This window comes from Mauremys mutica, chromosome 16, assembly GCF_020497125.1.
Source record: "Mauremys mutica isolate MM-2020 ecotype Southern chromosome 16, ASM2049712v1, whole genome shotgun sequence".
Lineage (NCBI taxonomy): Eukaryota > Metazoa > Chordata > Testudines > Geoemydidae > Mauremys > Mauremys mutica.
The window spans coordinates 4,495,729-4,511,051 of NC_059087.1; the positions used below are offsets into that span (position 1 = coordinate 4,495,729).

The following is a 15,323-nucleotide window of genomic DNA, read 5'->3' on the forward strand; positions in this document are numbered from 1 at the left end:
TGCTACCAGATTTGATTGTCTCACCACCTCCACTGTTCATATGTTGCTCGTTGCTATATTGGGTCAAAGACCGTGTGTAGCTCTCTGTTCAGTTTCCAGCACAACAGAGTTCCAGTCCTGAATTAAGCCTGTGGGGGGGGCTACCATAAAATGTTACTTTCCTTATCTTGCTGGGAATCTTGCCTAGAAGGAAAAACACACTCATTTCACATCAAAGGTATCAGCTTTTTATAAGGAGATTCTGCAAAGAAGCTCTTCCCGTAAGGTTGGCGTGTAAATTGTTTTTACTGAAAATGGCCTCTGGCTGAATTAATGTTTTATATCAGCCATTCCTTTTGAGTGTCTGGCCCTCCCAAAGGATCACATCCACGTGGGTTGAACAGGATTTTGCCATTCGCAGGGGGTTTTCCTGTAAGCTCTTCCCTAGCAGGATGTGTTTCCTCTCACATAAGCAGGCTGAAAACCCTCCAAGCCACAAACTATATCTGTTTGACTTTTTAGAAGATACGTCCTTTATTAAACAGGAAGATGGGCAAATCCAGGGTAATTTTTGTGACTCTTCATGATGGAAGATCAGAAGGAAATTGAATGAATGGTACTATGCAGACATGTGCAGTGTCAACTCTTAGAATCTTAGAAATGTAGGTCTGAGGCTGGTAGGGACCTTGAAAGATCCCTTAGTTCAGCCCTGCCATGCTGAGGCAGGACCAAGTATTCCTAGACCATCCCTGGCAGGTATTCCTCTAACCTGTTCTTGAACATTCAGGTGATTTCTAAGGTCTGCTTTGAACACTGTTGCAAGGGGCCAGATTCTATGCCTAGTACTCTGGGCCTGTACAATGGCTTCTGCCATCAATCCAGTTTGGATGGATGTAACCAAAGGTAGAGTTTGGCCACAAGTCTCTTAGCATTAGAAAGCTGAAGGGTGTTTATCCAGATGTGCCCCATGCAGCATGAGTTGTAAACACTCTGCATTATAAAGCATTGCATGGGAGCTCCATGTACAGCTAGAGGTCTGTGAGCACTTCCATTGGTACCCTCTTGGAAGGGTATATAAAGCTTTCATTTTAATTTTGCTGAGGGTTGTAACTCTAGCAATATTAAAACCCTTCCCAGTAGGCGTGGTGTCTTTAACCCTCCTAATTTGTACTTTGCTGAGACAAATATCCCATATTTAGCAGACATGCCCTGATATCCTCTCCCCACTACTCAGCAAAGATTTAAAATGAACAGTGCTGTAATGAGTCCTCTCTGATGTTCTTGCTCTTAGGAGATGCTACAGTATCCTTACAGGAATAGCATTGGTAGGTAAAACTGCAATTAGCGAAGCGAGTGAACAAAGGACATTTCATGATGTGCTACCCTGCCTAAGTAAGTCACCCAGGCTTCCCGGTCATTAGCCTGAATTAGCCAGGTCCTACTATATTTTGCTTATTTGATAACGGGCTGAATCCATCTTTTAAAATGGCGAAGGGCTTCAGGTGCACATCAGGGTTTATCTAATAATCGCAGAGGTGAAAATCCTATCCTCTTTGCTAGACAGTAACTTTTTTCCCTAGGGGTTGCCTTCTGTTCCTGCAGTCTGCCTCGTTTGACTCTGAACTAACCCTGCGAAGAGAACCAGCGGCAGTCAGGCTTCAGCTGTCATTTTTTAGATGGTGGGGGAGGGGATCCTTTGCTGCACTTGACTATTGGGGAAATTAATTAGGATACTAAACCCTCTTCAGGCTGGAACTGCAGGGAAAGAAAGCTCTTCGTTGGCTTTCCAGGGCCAAGCTAACCCTACTTATATTTTTTACCCGGTCACTTTCCTTGGTGCATTGAAGGATCCATAGTCACTACTCTTTATAACTGCCCTCCTCCCTTCCCCCAGAGAAGAACCAGATCAAAATGGCTGTGATCCAAAGCTGAGAATCACTCCCTTTGCTATGGAAATGAGAGCTCAGTGAGCCTGTTCAGCCTGGGCTCATCCTAGAGAGAGGTTCCCTTTGAGAACAGGGCATTTGGGGTTGAGGGAAAGGGTGGCAAAGGTGTGCTTCTTGAGCAAAAAGATCTTAAATGAGTAAGGAGTGTGCTTTTATGCATTGCTCAAAATGAGGCTAACGCCTAAAACCCTTCCTCAAATGACTAAAATGAGGGAAATTCACCCTGGGGATTGGGGAGAAGGGAATTTTTCAGCAGTTGGTTGGGGAGGAATAGTAGAATTAAAGGTATCAGATTTGTGAGCTGGAGAACTTGACTCTTTTTGGTGGGGTCTCGTTGTGGACCAGGTGAAATTTTTGTACAGATTGTACACAGGAAACCTTACATTTTACTATCATGTCCCTGTTCCCAGTATTAAAGACGACAAATTGCAAAATTCCTGTATATGGTGTGCTGAGATTGAGCAATTTGGGGTTACTTGCAGGAACACAGATTTAAGTATTGGCTTTACCTTTTCTAAAACATAAGATTTTTTTATGTGTTGACCCACCATGGAGTGGGAAGAATGCTAAACAGTGAACAGTGTTGCAAAGTCTTCCTGAAAACTTATACAAAACCTGCCCTGCTCTCCTGTCTTACCTGGATGACTAATGTTTTACTTGCTTGTCAGAAAAAATTACTCACCCCAGGTAAATGAGTAAGTAGAACTTTACTGCAGAGCATTGTACCTGTGAGATGTGTTATCAGGTGAGAAGTAGTTGAGTTGGGCGTGCACACTTCCGGTTGTGTCTAGTTATTGCAACAGACGGTGTTTTTTGAGAGTAACCCTCTATCTTCTCCCCATCAACGAGTTTGGGTAATTCTTAAGTGGAATACTTGTGTGTCCTGGCAAGATGTGAAGTGACTGTCTGTAGAGAGAAGGAAGGTTCATCAAAATTAGAACAGACGGTTATAAAAATCTGGGAAGCACAGCTGTACACTGCAGTATTGCTGACCCAAGCATTTCAAAATCATGAGATTGGCTTAAAAATAAATCAGGGGAGTTTTATAGTTACCTTCTGGTTTCTGAGTCCTTAGACTTCATGTTTTAAGGCTTTTCTGTGCAATCATGAGGGTTAAAAAGACTGGGGGCGGGAGTAATTGGAAAGCTGAAATCCTCATGTAATCACAGGACTCCAGGAGCTGAGGCTTAAAAATACACATTGAGAGACTTGCAATAAAATTGTGAGAATTAGCAATACGTAGATCATATCTTTCATATAAATTGTATACCAGAATGTTTAACAGCAAGTCATTGTCAGTTTAAGTGTTGAATAATAGCAAAGGGAAAAAAGAAATGAAGATACTGAGCGCTCGTGTTTGGAGAAGAAGCTTTTGGGGGCAGGAATATTCTTGTTGAACATTTTACCTATTGAGTTATTGTCCATTTTTAAGGTGCAACATAAATAAGCCAGGGTAAAAGCATGTGTCTTAATTGTCTCTCTCCAAGTCGCTGGGATTGTACAAATAACTGCTGATCTGGTTGACCACATGGCCTCCTAAAGGTAACTTTTTGTACTGAAACTCCCTTTGTTTGTACAGCTCCTAGCACAGTGGAGTTCTGGGCCATGACTAAGGCTCTACCACAGTACCAGGTAAGGGTCTTTTTAGAAGTGCTGTTGATCAGATCTGAAAGATTTAATCATGTGAATTACTAGTTGGGTGAGATACTGAATTTTTTACATGAAGCATCTTAACTGAGACCCAGACAACTTGTACGGTCCTTGGCCCTTCTTGGGGGCATTCATTCCAGCAGCTGTAAATGCTTGTGACGCTTGTGGTTTTCTCCCCACTTTGTCTGGCACAGGCAGGCTAAGTGACTTGCTTAAGATCACACAGTGAGTCAGTGGCAAAACTGGGACTGGAACCAGGGTCTCCTGACTCAGTCACCTGCTCGGTACACTCCTTCCTGTGTGGGGTCATTACAATTCCCATGCCACTTCTCAGGCAGTAGGCTTGCCTTCCTGTTGTCTTGGCAGAATCCCATCTTGAATTATTACATACAGGTCTATTTAGAGTATCCTCCCTGCCAGTTCAGTTTGGGACAGCTTGCTCTTCCCTTCCTCTCCGAAAAAACTGCAGCATTGTTGGCATAGTAGCTGTGGTATTTCATCCCACAGATGAGTGTATTGCAGTGATAGGTGATGGAATATCTGCCTAGTTTGTATATTAGTTTGTTTCTAATGTGCTCTGGACTCCTGCTGGATGAAAACTATTCGATATGCTAGGCTTCAAATGTTCCATTGAAGCTGCTGCACAGATCGTAACATTATCTGTCAAGGTGCTGCAATGGCTTATGTATGTAAAAAGTTATTCATGTTTGTGAGTTACTTGGGTGTTTCATTCTGATTGTGCAACTTCTATGTCAGAGGTGTGTGGAGCTTGAGATAAGGCCCTTTCTTAGAATTTTTTTTTTTGCTACGCATACTGTATATTAACAAATGTTTGGTTAATTTTCAGTTATTTATTTGTAAATATTGAGGAGGCATAATCCCATCTAATACCAGTCCTTACTTTTTCTGTAGTGCTTCTTTTCTCTAGATCTCAGATTCACCAGTTGTCCACAAAATTTTCTTTTTAAAATGACAGCTGCTTTTCTTTTAAGCTACAGGCGTTTGTAATAAAGCACTAACTGTGGCACTTCTGCAGTTTAAAAACCATCTAATTTATTCTTGGAAATTTAATGAACCCCTGATGAAAACAGCCTTACCCCCTCTTGTACACACACAGGTGAGACCGTGTGTGCTGTAAACAATCATTTAGGTTTCCTGGCTGAATTGGAGAGACTTGAAAATAGGTGACTCTATCCATGATCTGTGGTTTGGGTGATGTTATCTGATGGAGAAGAGACTCTAGGAAGCTGAGCTGTAACTATGCCTGGGAAAGGCTAACTATTAGACTGCTATATGCTGAATAGCTGCTTGATGCTAGTACAACAAAAATAATGCTAGTGAGAAATACAAAAAAAAAAATCTGGACTGGACAGCTCAAGAGACTTGGAATAATATATAGAGCTTTTTGCCTCTAGGTCGCTGGTTTGAACTCAGTTAAGGTCATCAGTGGCTGCAAGTCATTACCATCCGACAGCTGTTTGGCCTGTGTGAAAGCAGTTGGTGGCCTCTGTCCTATTCCTAGATAGACAGACAGAGATCCACATTGCAGAAATCGCCACAGTAATTGGGACATGTATTATTGGTCTCTGAAAGGAAACCCATGAGTGCCTGGGCATGGAGGCTGAGCTCCGGCCTTATTCCTGCAATGTGTGGCACGTAGTAGAAGCTTCTGCTCACTGCTTTGGCTTTGCTGCATGGGGTGTGTCTCTGAACTAGTGGCTTCCTTCTCCAGTGCTGTCAGTCCAGCAGATTTAACCAGTGCTGCCATTTCTCTTTAAATTTATGGTCTGCATAATCTGTAGATTTTTAGATTTGGGGCAAGTCTGCTGTACAGATGTCCTGCTCCAGAGTCCTAGTGCTCAATGTTTGACGTTGTCACCACAGGCATGGGGATTTTGCAGGAAAGAGACAAATTGCAGAGAATTTCTCATATTTATGTGGAAACTTGAGGTACTTCACTGAGTAATTGAGTGTTTCTATTAAGAGTGATATAAATGTTCTTTTAATTGTGCAACGACTCAGCCAATTCTGGTGAGAGCTTTACTCCAGATGTACAGATCATTCACTTTTTAGCTCCTAGACTTTTTACAAATAAGCCGTTCTTAAGCCTGTCTTGCAGTGTACTTGCGTGCAGAGTTCTGGAAGTTAAAATGGGATGTGTGTTTTGAGTAACCTTTCATAATTTTTGCTTGCAGGCAGACTGTGCACACATAAGCACATCCACTGTGGTGTGCAAAAGCATTTCAGTTTACCACTTCACTGCAGGAATAATCAGAACCAATATTTCCTTAACAAGTAGCTTTGTGAACTGGAGTAGCATTTTCCCAGTCCTGGTGTGTAACCATGGACCTATGGAGAGGCAAACTTAGAGCAGGACTCTGATTTCTGTTGCTTAGAGATTGGGCATTGCAGAAGTCGTTTTCAATCTCTAAAGGCAAGAAAGTACCGTATGTGGAGCTTCCTCACTTACCTGTGAACTGATAAATTCAGGAGGAGAAAATCTCCTACAATGGGAGGACTCCTTTGATGTTTTTCGGTAAGTTTCAGAAGGGATCAATCTGGAAGTTGGAGATGCTAATGGAAAATATACTGCCACTCACTCCCCTTGAGACCGTGTTCCTATGAAGTGTTACCCCCGTGTGGGGCTGGAATTTTCCATGCCAGTCAACTTCCCTCTATTCTAACTCAAGACAATTAGTTTCTTAGGCAGAGGAGGAGCAAAGCAAACAAGCTAACAAAGTTAATTCTAGCTTGCTTTCCTTCTTCCTGCTTAGGAAACAAACTTATTTTCAATAAGATTTTTGAGTTAGCTAGCTTACTTTATACTAACTTGTGAAACCACTTCCATTTCTGAGAGTTTGTGTTTTATCTCTATTTCCTAGAAAGTAAATAAATTAATTAAAAACAAAATACATTTCTCATCCCGTGCCCCTAAACAATTTTTAAATATGTAGAAACTCACCTGAAAGACCCATTGAGTTGGGTGCTTTGTTACTGGAATAAAAGGAATATAATCACAATAGGGAAAATGCCATTCTTTGTGGAAAATTAGTCTTACCATTTTTGTTGTAAAATACAATATTGGTTAAAAAAAATCCAATTATTTTATGCTTGGTACAAGTCAGTGTAATTCTGACATCTTATTAAAAATAGAACTTTCCTTTCAAAACCAGTTGTTACTAGCACTGTTTGAACTGTAGAGTGGCCAGGATCTGAAACTGGGCACCTGTATGAGGAGCAGTAATGAATGAAAGCTGCTGCGTCTCCTGCAATACCGGGTACTTGGCTGACTCTTTGAGTTCACTAGCATACGTAGGCAGGTGGGTTCTAGAAAAACAGACCAGACAACATGCACTTAACTGGCCAAGTTTTTCTGAAACTCCTGTTCTCTTTCTCCGCAGACACAATGAGGCGAGTGGTACGACAGAGCAAATTTCGGCATGTGTTTGGGCAAGCAGTGAAAAATGACCAGTGTTATGACGACATCCGGGTTTCCCGTGTTACCTGGGATAGTTCCTTTTGTGTAGTAAACCCCAAATTTGTTGCAATAATCATAGAAGCTAGTGGCGGTGGAGCGTTCCTGGTGCTGCCCTTGCACAAGGTAGGTGCTTTTGAAAGTTTCTTGTTATTGCCTCCATAGAGTGAAGCTATCATCTCAACATTATTTATGACCCAAACTGAGCCTGGGAAGTCTTACTTCAGAGCTGTTTTTTGGAATGACAAATGCCAGTTTCTGATGCCATTAGATGGAGTCTTGCATGCCTCAGTAATCATTCCAAGGCTTCCTTTAAATGAAACGCAGTAAATAAAAATGGTTTGCTTGACTAATTTGGACCAGCTCTGTATGAAAAAAGTGCATGATTAGAATGATGTGCTACCACAAAGAAATTGTTTGCTATAGTGATGGTCCATCCTTTTACCATCAGGATTTTAGCTTTCTAAGATACCCAGGTCTCTCGTAGGTATCAGTGTGGTATTGCATTAATTACTTTCTGCGTTTGACTAGCAATAGCTAGGTGGCAAAATAAAGAATGAAAACTGAAAAAAGAGGTTGTCTGATTTTTAAAGACCATGGAGATCTTTGAGCATATGTGTGGCATGGGCACAGCTGGCCTGGGTGAGGTGAGTTGGGCTGCGGGGCTAAAAATTGCTGTGTAGACAATCACACTTGGGCTGGAGCCCAAGCTCTGAGACCTTTCACCCTTGTAGGGTTCCACAGCCCAGGTTCCAGCCCAAGCCTGAACGTCTACACAACACTTGTTCAGTCCAGAGCCTGTGCACTGCGAGCCCAAATGAGTTGACGCAGGCCAGTCACTGTTTCTGTTTTTAAATCCATGTATAGATGTACCCTAAGAATCAGATGATCTCCTCCTGTTCAATCTGCTGTTTGGCTCTTTAGGATAGTCTTTCACTCTAGGCTCTACCTGTTCAGTGCTGGTATAAATACCAGAATAACCCAAGTGAGATCAGGGGAGGCTCTAGACATTTTGCCGCCCCAAGCACAGCGGCATGCCGCGGGGGGCGCTCTGCTGGTCCACGGGAGGTCCACCGGAGCCGCGGGGCCAGCGGACCCTCCGCAGGCATGCCGCTGAAGGCTGCCTGCCTGCCGCCCTCCCGGCGACCGGCAGAGCGCCCCCCGCGGCATGCCACCCCAAGAACGCGCTTGGCGTGCTGGGGCCTGGAGCCGCCCCTAAGTGAGATAACCGCTCCTGCCACATCTCCAACCATTCTCTGAGATCACATGAATGATTCCCTGAGCAGACTGCTACTGCACTTCAGCCAGAGCCCTGTTATCGTCAGCAACTAGAGTATGATAGCGAGGAGACATGCCACAAATCTCTGACAGATATTTTAAGGTTCTGTACAAGAAAGAGGCAGCTATAACTGATAAATAACCTTACAGGGAAGTTGTATTAGATGGCCACCTCCTGGTATTTCTGTAACCTCATAAATATATGCAATCACTTTACAAAACCTATTGTCCCAAAGGCAAATACAAAATGCAGGATAACTGCTTAGATGGAAGGACATGGGGAGAGACTGTTGGAAGAGATCAGTGCTGGAAGGCTTCATGACAGTCTTTGCAACTATGGCATAAAAACGTATAAAGCAGTAAGGTGATGTCTCATAGATACAGCAAATGAAAATAAGGGTATGTCTGTACGTAAAGTGCTGCAGTGGCGCAGCTGTGCCTCTGCAGTGCATCTGGTGAAGACACTCTATGCCAACAGGGGAGAGTTCTCCCGTTGGCATAAAAAGCACCTTCGCAGGTGGCAGAAGCAGCTCTCCCGCCAACATAGCACTGTGCACACGAGCACTTCTTCATGTAACTTATGCTGCTCAGTGGGATGGAATATTCACATCCGTGAGCGACATAAGTTTTGTCGACATAGGCTGTAGTGTAGACATACCTTGGGGTGATTGTGTGTAAGGACTAAGGCTATCTCTGCAGTGGGTCACAAAATACCTTTTGTTTTCTATGCTGGAAAGAAGTATTCAAAGCTCCCCTTTTGATTGACTTTTATCACAGTCAGTTGGCAAGTCGTTCATAATTTCAGTTACAAATCCTTTAAATGAGCTTATCAGCTTGATCACTTCATGTGCTATCAGTTTAAAAAAACAAACCTAAACCCCTGAATACATGGCCATTGACTCTTGTTTCAGAGCACTAGTTTCTCTTCAGAAGAGGACTGTCGGTTTGGAAGAGGGCTAAGATTATGACATAGCAAGAGGATACATTGGTCCAAGATGATTGGGGGGGAAACAGGAAAAAGAATAACCCAGTCTGCAAAAGTGTGTATGTGGGATCTCTCTCCAAAACTGTAACTCTGGCTTCATAGAAACATTAGTTAGGAGCATAGGCATGGCCTTATCAGCTCAGACCAGTGGTCCATCTAGTCAAGTATCCCATCTGACACTTAACTGAACCTGATGTATTCCTCTGCTTGATTGGGGAATGACCTACCAGGCAAGAAGTATCTTCCTAACCCAAGCAGTGTCCCTCTCCCTCCTGGAGCTGGGGCCGTGAGCAGGGCTGCAGCTGGGTGGTGGGATGGGGACATGGACAGGAGTAAGTGGGCTGAGGCTGGGGGCGCGGGGCAGAGCTGGGTGGCGCTCCCTCCCTGCCCCCGATAGGAAATGGCCTGGGCCCAGCCACCCCCCCATGTTTCTCGATGCCCCCTACGGGGGCGTGACCCACAGTTTGAGGACGTCTGCACTAGGCTCAGTGATATCTTGAGGCAACGTCTTCCATAAGTTAATTGTGTTGCATATTTCCTTACTCCTCAACATTTCTTTCAATTTCATGGAATGTTCCCTTGTTCTTGTTTTAGGAGTGCTGTTTTTTACTTGTTTGTAACTCATTATTTTATATTCCTTTCATCATGACCGCTCTCGCACTTCTCCTGGGTGCTAAACACTTCCAGTGTCTTCAGTCTCTTCTTATCAAAGTCTGTTCTGGCTTCTAATCTTTTTATTGTCCATCTCTGGATCACTCCTACTTCAGCTATATCTTTTGAGATAGGGTGACCAGAATTAAGCACAGTGTTCACGTGAAGTGTGTATCATACCATTGATTTACATATTCACATTATAATATTTTCACTATTCTCTTCCATTCCTTAAACAGCAGAACATTTTATTATCTGATTGCCACTGTCAGAGGTTTTCACTGAGCTGTCCGCAAATGACTTCCACTAACATCATTGCCATCGTGTTCACTTTCAAAAGGGCTGATTTAATTTTTTTGTGTTTTGATGGTTTCCATAAAACTAAACTCTGTGCAATCCTGAGAGACCAGGGAGGTGCCAGAGCCAGTAGAGAGAGAACCTCCTTCTCAGCTTAATTGCAACGTAACTATCAAATTCCTTACTTAGTGTGTGGGTCTCTGCAAAAGACTTTTAATGTGGCTTGACCTATTATGCAGGGTTAGACCAAACCATGTTATAAAAGGTCTGTATAATCTTGAAAGTAAACAGAGCTTATGTTCTCAATTTGTGTTTTCCTTTACATTTTCTAAGTTTTTTTTGGTGGTAACAGTTGTTGGTTCTATTCAAGTGGCTATCCAGTCTTGCATGGACATTTGACATAATATACAGTGCAAAGGCTAAAGAATGTTAAATGTTGAGATGAGATGGCTGACTTATCAATTAATAAACATTATCAAGGACCTTATTTATCAAGGCATCTGTCATGCCCTAGAATATCCCTTCTTTAAAAAAAAAAGTGAAATATTTATTTCTTCTCTCCAGCATCTCTACTTGTTGCTGTCAGTTGATAAGCAAAGCTTGTGTAAAATAACAAATCTTTGATTTGTGGCTTCTGCCATAGAGCATTATTTTTCTCTGATTCTGCAGAAGCCTGATTGTTTCAGAAGCAAACAGGTTTGAGCCCTAGCACCCGTGGAACATCTGACTAGCTTGGAGCAAACATGCCTCCCCCACCTTCTCATGTATGGAAGGCCCACATTGCTGATGCCAAGCTGACTCATCTAGGCCATGCTGGGAGAGCATAGCTACGCCAACACAATGTGGAAAGCACCCGGAGGCTCAGATCCAGTATATTTGCAGCCTGCTACATTCAAAAGGGTTGCACGGACCCTTCTGCTTACATGAAGCCTCTCTAAACCCTGGAGCGTGATGGCTGCAGCCAGTATGGTGGTCTTTCTACCTGGCTTTGACGCGTCCTTGCCCAGTCTGGGGTTGAGAATGGGTCTGTACTGCCGAAATCAAGATGTTCAAACTCCCAGTTCAGTTCTGATACCCTGAGTTAGTTTGTCACCATGAGAGAAGGTTTTCTGGAGTAGATGGTATGTCTGTTTGCTTCGTTACCAGCATCAGAACTATTAATTGAAGATCTCCACCAGCACAGCTAAACCAAATGCCTGTTCTGCACCAGCACAGCTAAACCAGCCGCCTGCCCTGCAGCTCGTTAGAATCGTGTCGCTAGTTTGGCAACTTCTTCACAGATTTTCCGGCATTTCTTTGCATGTGAAAGAGATGTGCAAAGCTATGTGTGGAATATATACAGATTAATTACCTAAATACACTACACTCAAATTTTTGGTTAAAGCACTTTGGTAAACAAATCTAAAATTGCTTATGAGTTTAAAACCTTATCATTGATGTTCTGCAAGCAGAGTATCCTATAAAACGCTTGAATTGCAGCAGTTTTGTTTGTGTGGAGTACATTTTAATGCATTCAGGGCCAAAACCAGATCGCAGCACCTAGCCAGACCACGAGTGGGAGCATGAAGAAGGGTCAGCAGTTGAAGTAGCCTACATGGGATGGTGACATGCCCTTCACTGGGGGGGAATGAGAGGATCAGTGAACCAGATCCTCTAGGCCGTCCACATGCTGCCATTTGAGGAGCTCCCTGAGCAAGTATACATCCCCATCCTTGCATGAGTCCCCCACACTCTCATCCTCTGTCTACGGTCCTCTGTGACAGCCAGGATGGATTCCCCACCTGCTTCTGTAGAACTTCAGAAGTTGTTTTTGGCCCCTTCTGTGGGAGCTTCCTGTGGAGACACTCACAGGAGCTGAGCCCTAATGCTATTGGTGGCCAGTCCACACCCAGCGCTTGAATCATCTTCATACAGCACACATCTCTAAAGAAGTCTTAGGAGCTTTCCAACGAAACCCGTTTCATGGTTCCTCTTGGGTTTGAAGTGAAAGCGTTGCACTAGGGACGCACAGGCAGAGATTCGAGCTGCCTCCCGCCCTTCCTCGTGTGGCTGTGGAGGCTACATCATATTCTCCCACTAGTATTAAGGTCCAAGCTGGTCAGGCAATACCAATTGCATGTCTTGTGCCATAGGTGGGAGATAGTTCAGGAGGATGCATCTGTTTTTAGCAGCATGGGGGGATGACTTAATGATTTTAAATACCTCTAGCCTTCCTGAAACCACCTATTCAGATCCCAGCAGGGTCAGCCCTTCATCCTTCCGAGGAGGAACAACTGAGTACCGCACAGAGACTTCAAAAGCCATGGCCCTCTGTATGAAGGTACCATGGAACTTGCAAGAGAAGGGGTTGCCCCAAAATTCCTTCTCCCGCAGAAGTTGTGCAGCAGGCTTTGCATGCTGTCCTCCGCTCCCGAGGCAGCTTCCTTTCAGTGGGTCTGCGTGCATGTGGATAGCGAAGCACTTCGGGATGAAAGGCAGGCACTGCAGTGAAATAAAACGCTACTGTTAGTGAAGCGTGTTCAGCGCCCGCTTGCCCTTTGATTCTGGCTCGTGGCTCTTGTAAATCTGTCTGCTCCGGGGTGGCACCTGGAAATGTGAAATGGATGGTGGTGGGGGTGAGCCGAGGGGATGGAGGAGGCACCAGGTGCTGAATAATTAGGACCCGGACTGGCATAGTCCCAGCGCTCTCTAGTCTCATTACCATATGAAGTGCAAGCAAATGGCTTTTCTATTTGCTCCCAAGGAATGTTTGCCGTATTTTTAAATTAAAATGGTCACAATGAGCCCAAAGTCCGGGCACAGAGCCCCATACAATGTCCCCCGGGGGCGATTTTTGATTATACTGAGTGATTTTGACACTGCCCTGGCAGATGAATGGCTCTTCCCTCCCCCCACCCCACCCCAGCGATGAGCGGCTTATTCTTCTTTGTGCTTCTCCTTGGCCCTGCCTCTGCTGCTGCATTTCACTGATATGTCTAACAGCAGCAGGCACTGCAGGGCTCCTGACAGTGGTTTTTACCATATATGGTCATTACAGCTCTTTGGGCTGTCAGACATCCCGAATAATTTCCACCCTTTGCTTTGATTGGCCACTTTGGGCTAGGACTGGAGGATGGTGGGTTAGGGGCCGTACTGTACAGAGCGAAGCCTCTCTGAGACAAGTGTACTGTACGGGCTAGTTAACTCTTAGATTCCTGGATCTGATCACGTGCCAAAGGGGTTCCTGTGACAGCCTGGTTTTGTTTTTTGTGAGTTTCTGCTGTTCGTAGGCGAGTCCTCACATGTGAAGAGCTCTTGGCAGCGCCTCTTGAAATGTAATATGGACAGGGATTGGAAAAAATGAGTGGAAATCAATCCTGTTAAAACATCCCTGCTGGATCCTTGGCGCTCCCTACCCTTTTGAGGAAGGGAGGGATGTGGCTGATGCTTGGAATTACAGTGTGCACTGCATCCCTTAGCAGTCTAATTACACTGAGCTGTTCTCAAAACCCCACGTTTGTTCCTCAGATGCCTTTTTGGGGTGAATGGTGGTGCTGGCTCGAGTGGGAGCTGGCCTGGTGGTGTAACCCCTCTGTGGCGTCTGCCCCGCCTGGGTTTCTTTGCCAGCACAGTTCGGAGTGACAGTCTAGCCGATGCAAAGAGGTTTTAAACCACGCTTTCCATTTTTATTTAGAACAGCTGGCTGGATGTGAAGTGGCTAGTGCTTTAGTCTCTGAGCCACGCAGCCCTGTGCTTCCAGCCAGTTTTTTTGGGGGGGGGGGAGATTGTCATGGGGCCCCCTCTGGCAGCTACTGGGTGAGTGGGTGGAGATGCGTGGAGGCCGGAGGCCTACAGATTGTCTCCATTCATGCTGTCTTACCAGCAAAACCAATCCCGATGCTGGTTTAGCAGTGGGACTTGTGCAGCTGATTCTTTCCTTTATGGCTTGTCGTTGAAATGCTTTGTCTGAGTTTCTTTTAATTTTTTGTGCCTGCATATGAAGAGAATTCACCCTTTCCAGTGCTAGAGAGAGAGAGACAGCCTGGTTTAGACCATGGTTTGGTCTTTCAAAAGAGCATAAGATCGGAGTCTCAGTATTATAACCACATACAGCTACATGCTTATAATACTGAGACTCCGATTTTATGCTGGCCGTTGCCAGGAAATTATGGAACCAAACACCTTCGTTTCCCACTGCATTGCATAGATGCTGTGTTGCCAACGCACAGCAGTGAGATGTGGTGCTGTAGGTTTTACCCACCATGCAGACTGCAGGAACAAAGCGCAGTATGTTGTAGCTACCATTTCTTTAACCTTGGAACTTCCTTGCTTTTAAGAGTTAGTCCTTCATTTCCTTTGCCTCTCTTCCCGACACATCACTTGGGGTGTGTAAGAGAGGACACCTCAGATAAATGTCACTAAAGATCCCCGTGAGTTGGTCTCTAATTTTTAATCTTTCTTCCATGAAAACTAGCCAGACGTCGTCGTCCAGAAATCTCTGTCCAAAGTCCTTGTATGGCCTGAGCACCGTGGGATTGGATTTTTTGAGCTAATCCACATTTTAGCCTTAATCTGCTGTAAGGGGTCGCTATTGAGCTTCATCAAGCCTTGTGCTGAACTGAGCATGCTGCAGCCACGGTAATTGCTTGCTCCTAGGCATGAACTGTTGGGCCAGATTTACAGCTACTTCTCCAGCGTAGCAAGGCAGGACAGTTTGTCCTCATTCGTGGAATTCAGAACCAGTAAGGCAGGAAAGTGGGGAAGAAACGCTCCTGTTCACACCTGATTGAGATCTTTGATGTGGATGGAACTGAGGTGTGCTGGGATTTTGTCTAGTTAACTTGCTGTTCCATTTGCTGGGTGTTCGTTAGGAGTGCTTTCACAGCTCATTACTGTACCAAAGACCCTAACTCATTAAGGGTACATCTATACTGCAAAAAAACAACCACCAAACCAAAAAAACACATGCAACCCTGGGGTAGTGAGTCTCAGACCCCAGATCAATGACTCAGGCTGCGGGGCTAAAAATAGCAGTGTAGCTGTTCCTGCCTGCACTCTGAAACCTGGCTTGGGGGATGGGTCT

At 44.5% G+C, this 15,323-nt stretch overlaps 1 protein-coding gene across 4 annotated transcripts in view; it reads left to right on the top strand.

The window, feature by feature from the left end:
- Window positions 1-15,323, top strand: part of CORO1C (coronin 1C) — a 79,520-nt gene that overhangs the window by 26,628 nt on the left and 37,569 nt on the right. For all 4 annotated transcript variants that reach the window (XM_044990182.1, XM_044990180.1, XM_044990181.1 and 1 more), the window contains exon 2: window positions 6,977-7,176. In XM_044990182.1, the coding sequence (XP_044846117.1) occupies window positions 6,982-7,176 (195 nt within the window). In that variant the 5' untranslated portion in view covers window positions 6,977-6,981. The remainder of the gene's footprint in view (window positions 1-6,976; window positions 7,177-15,323) is intronic.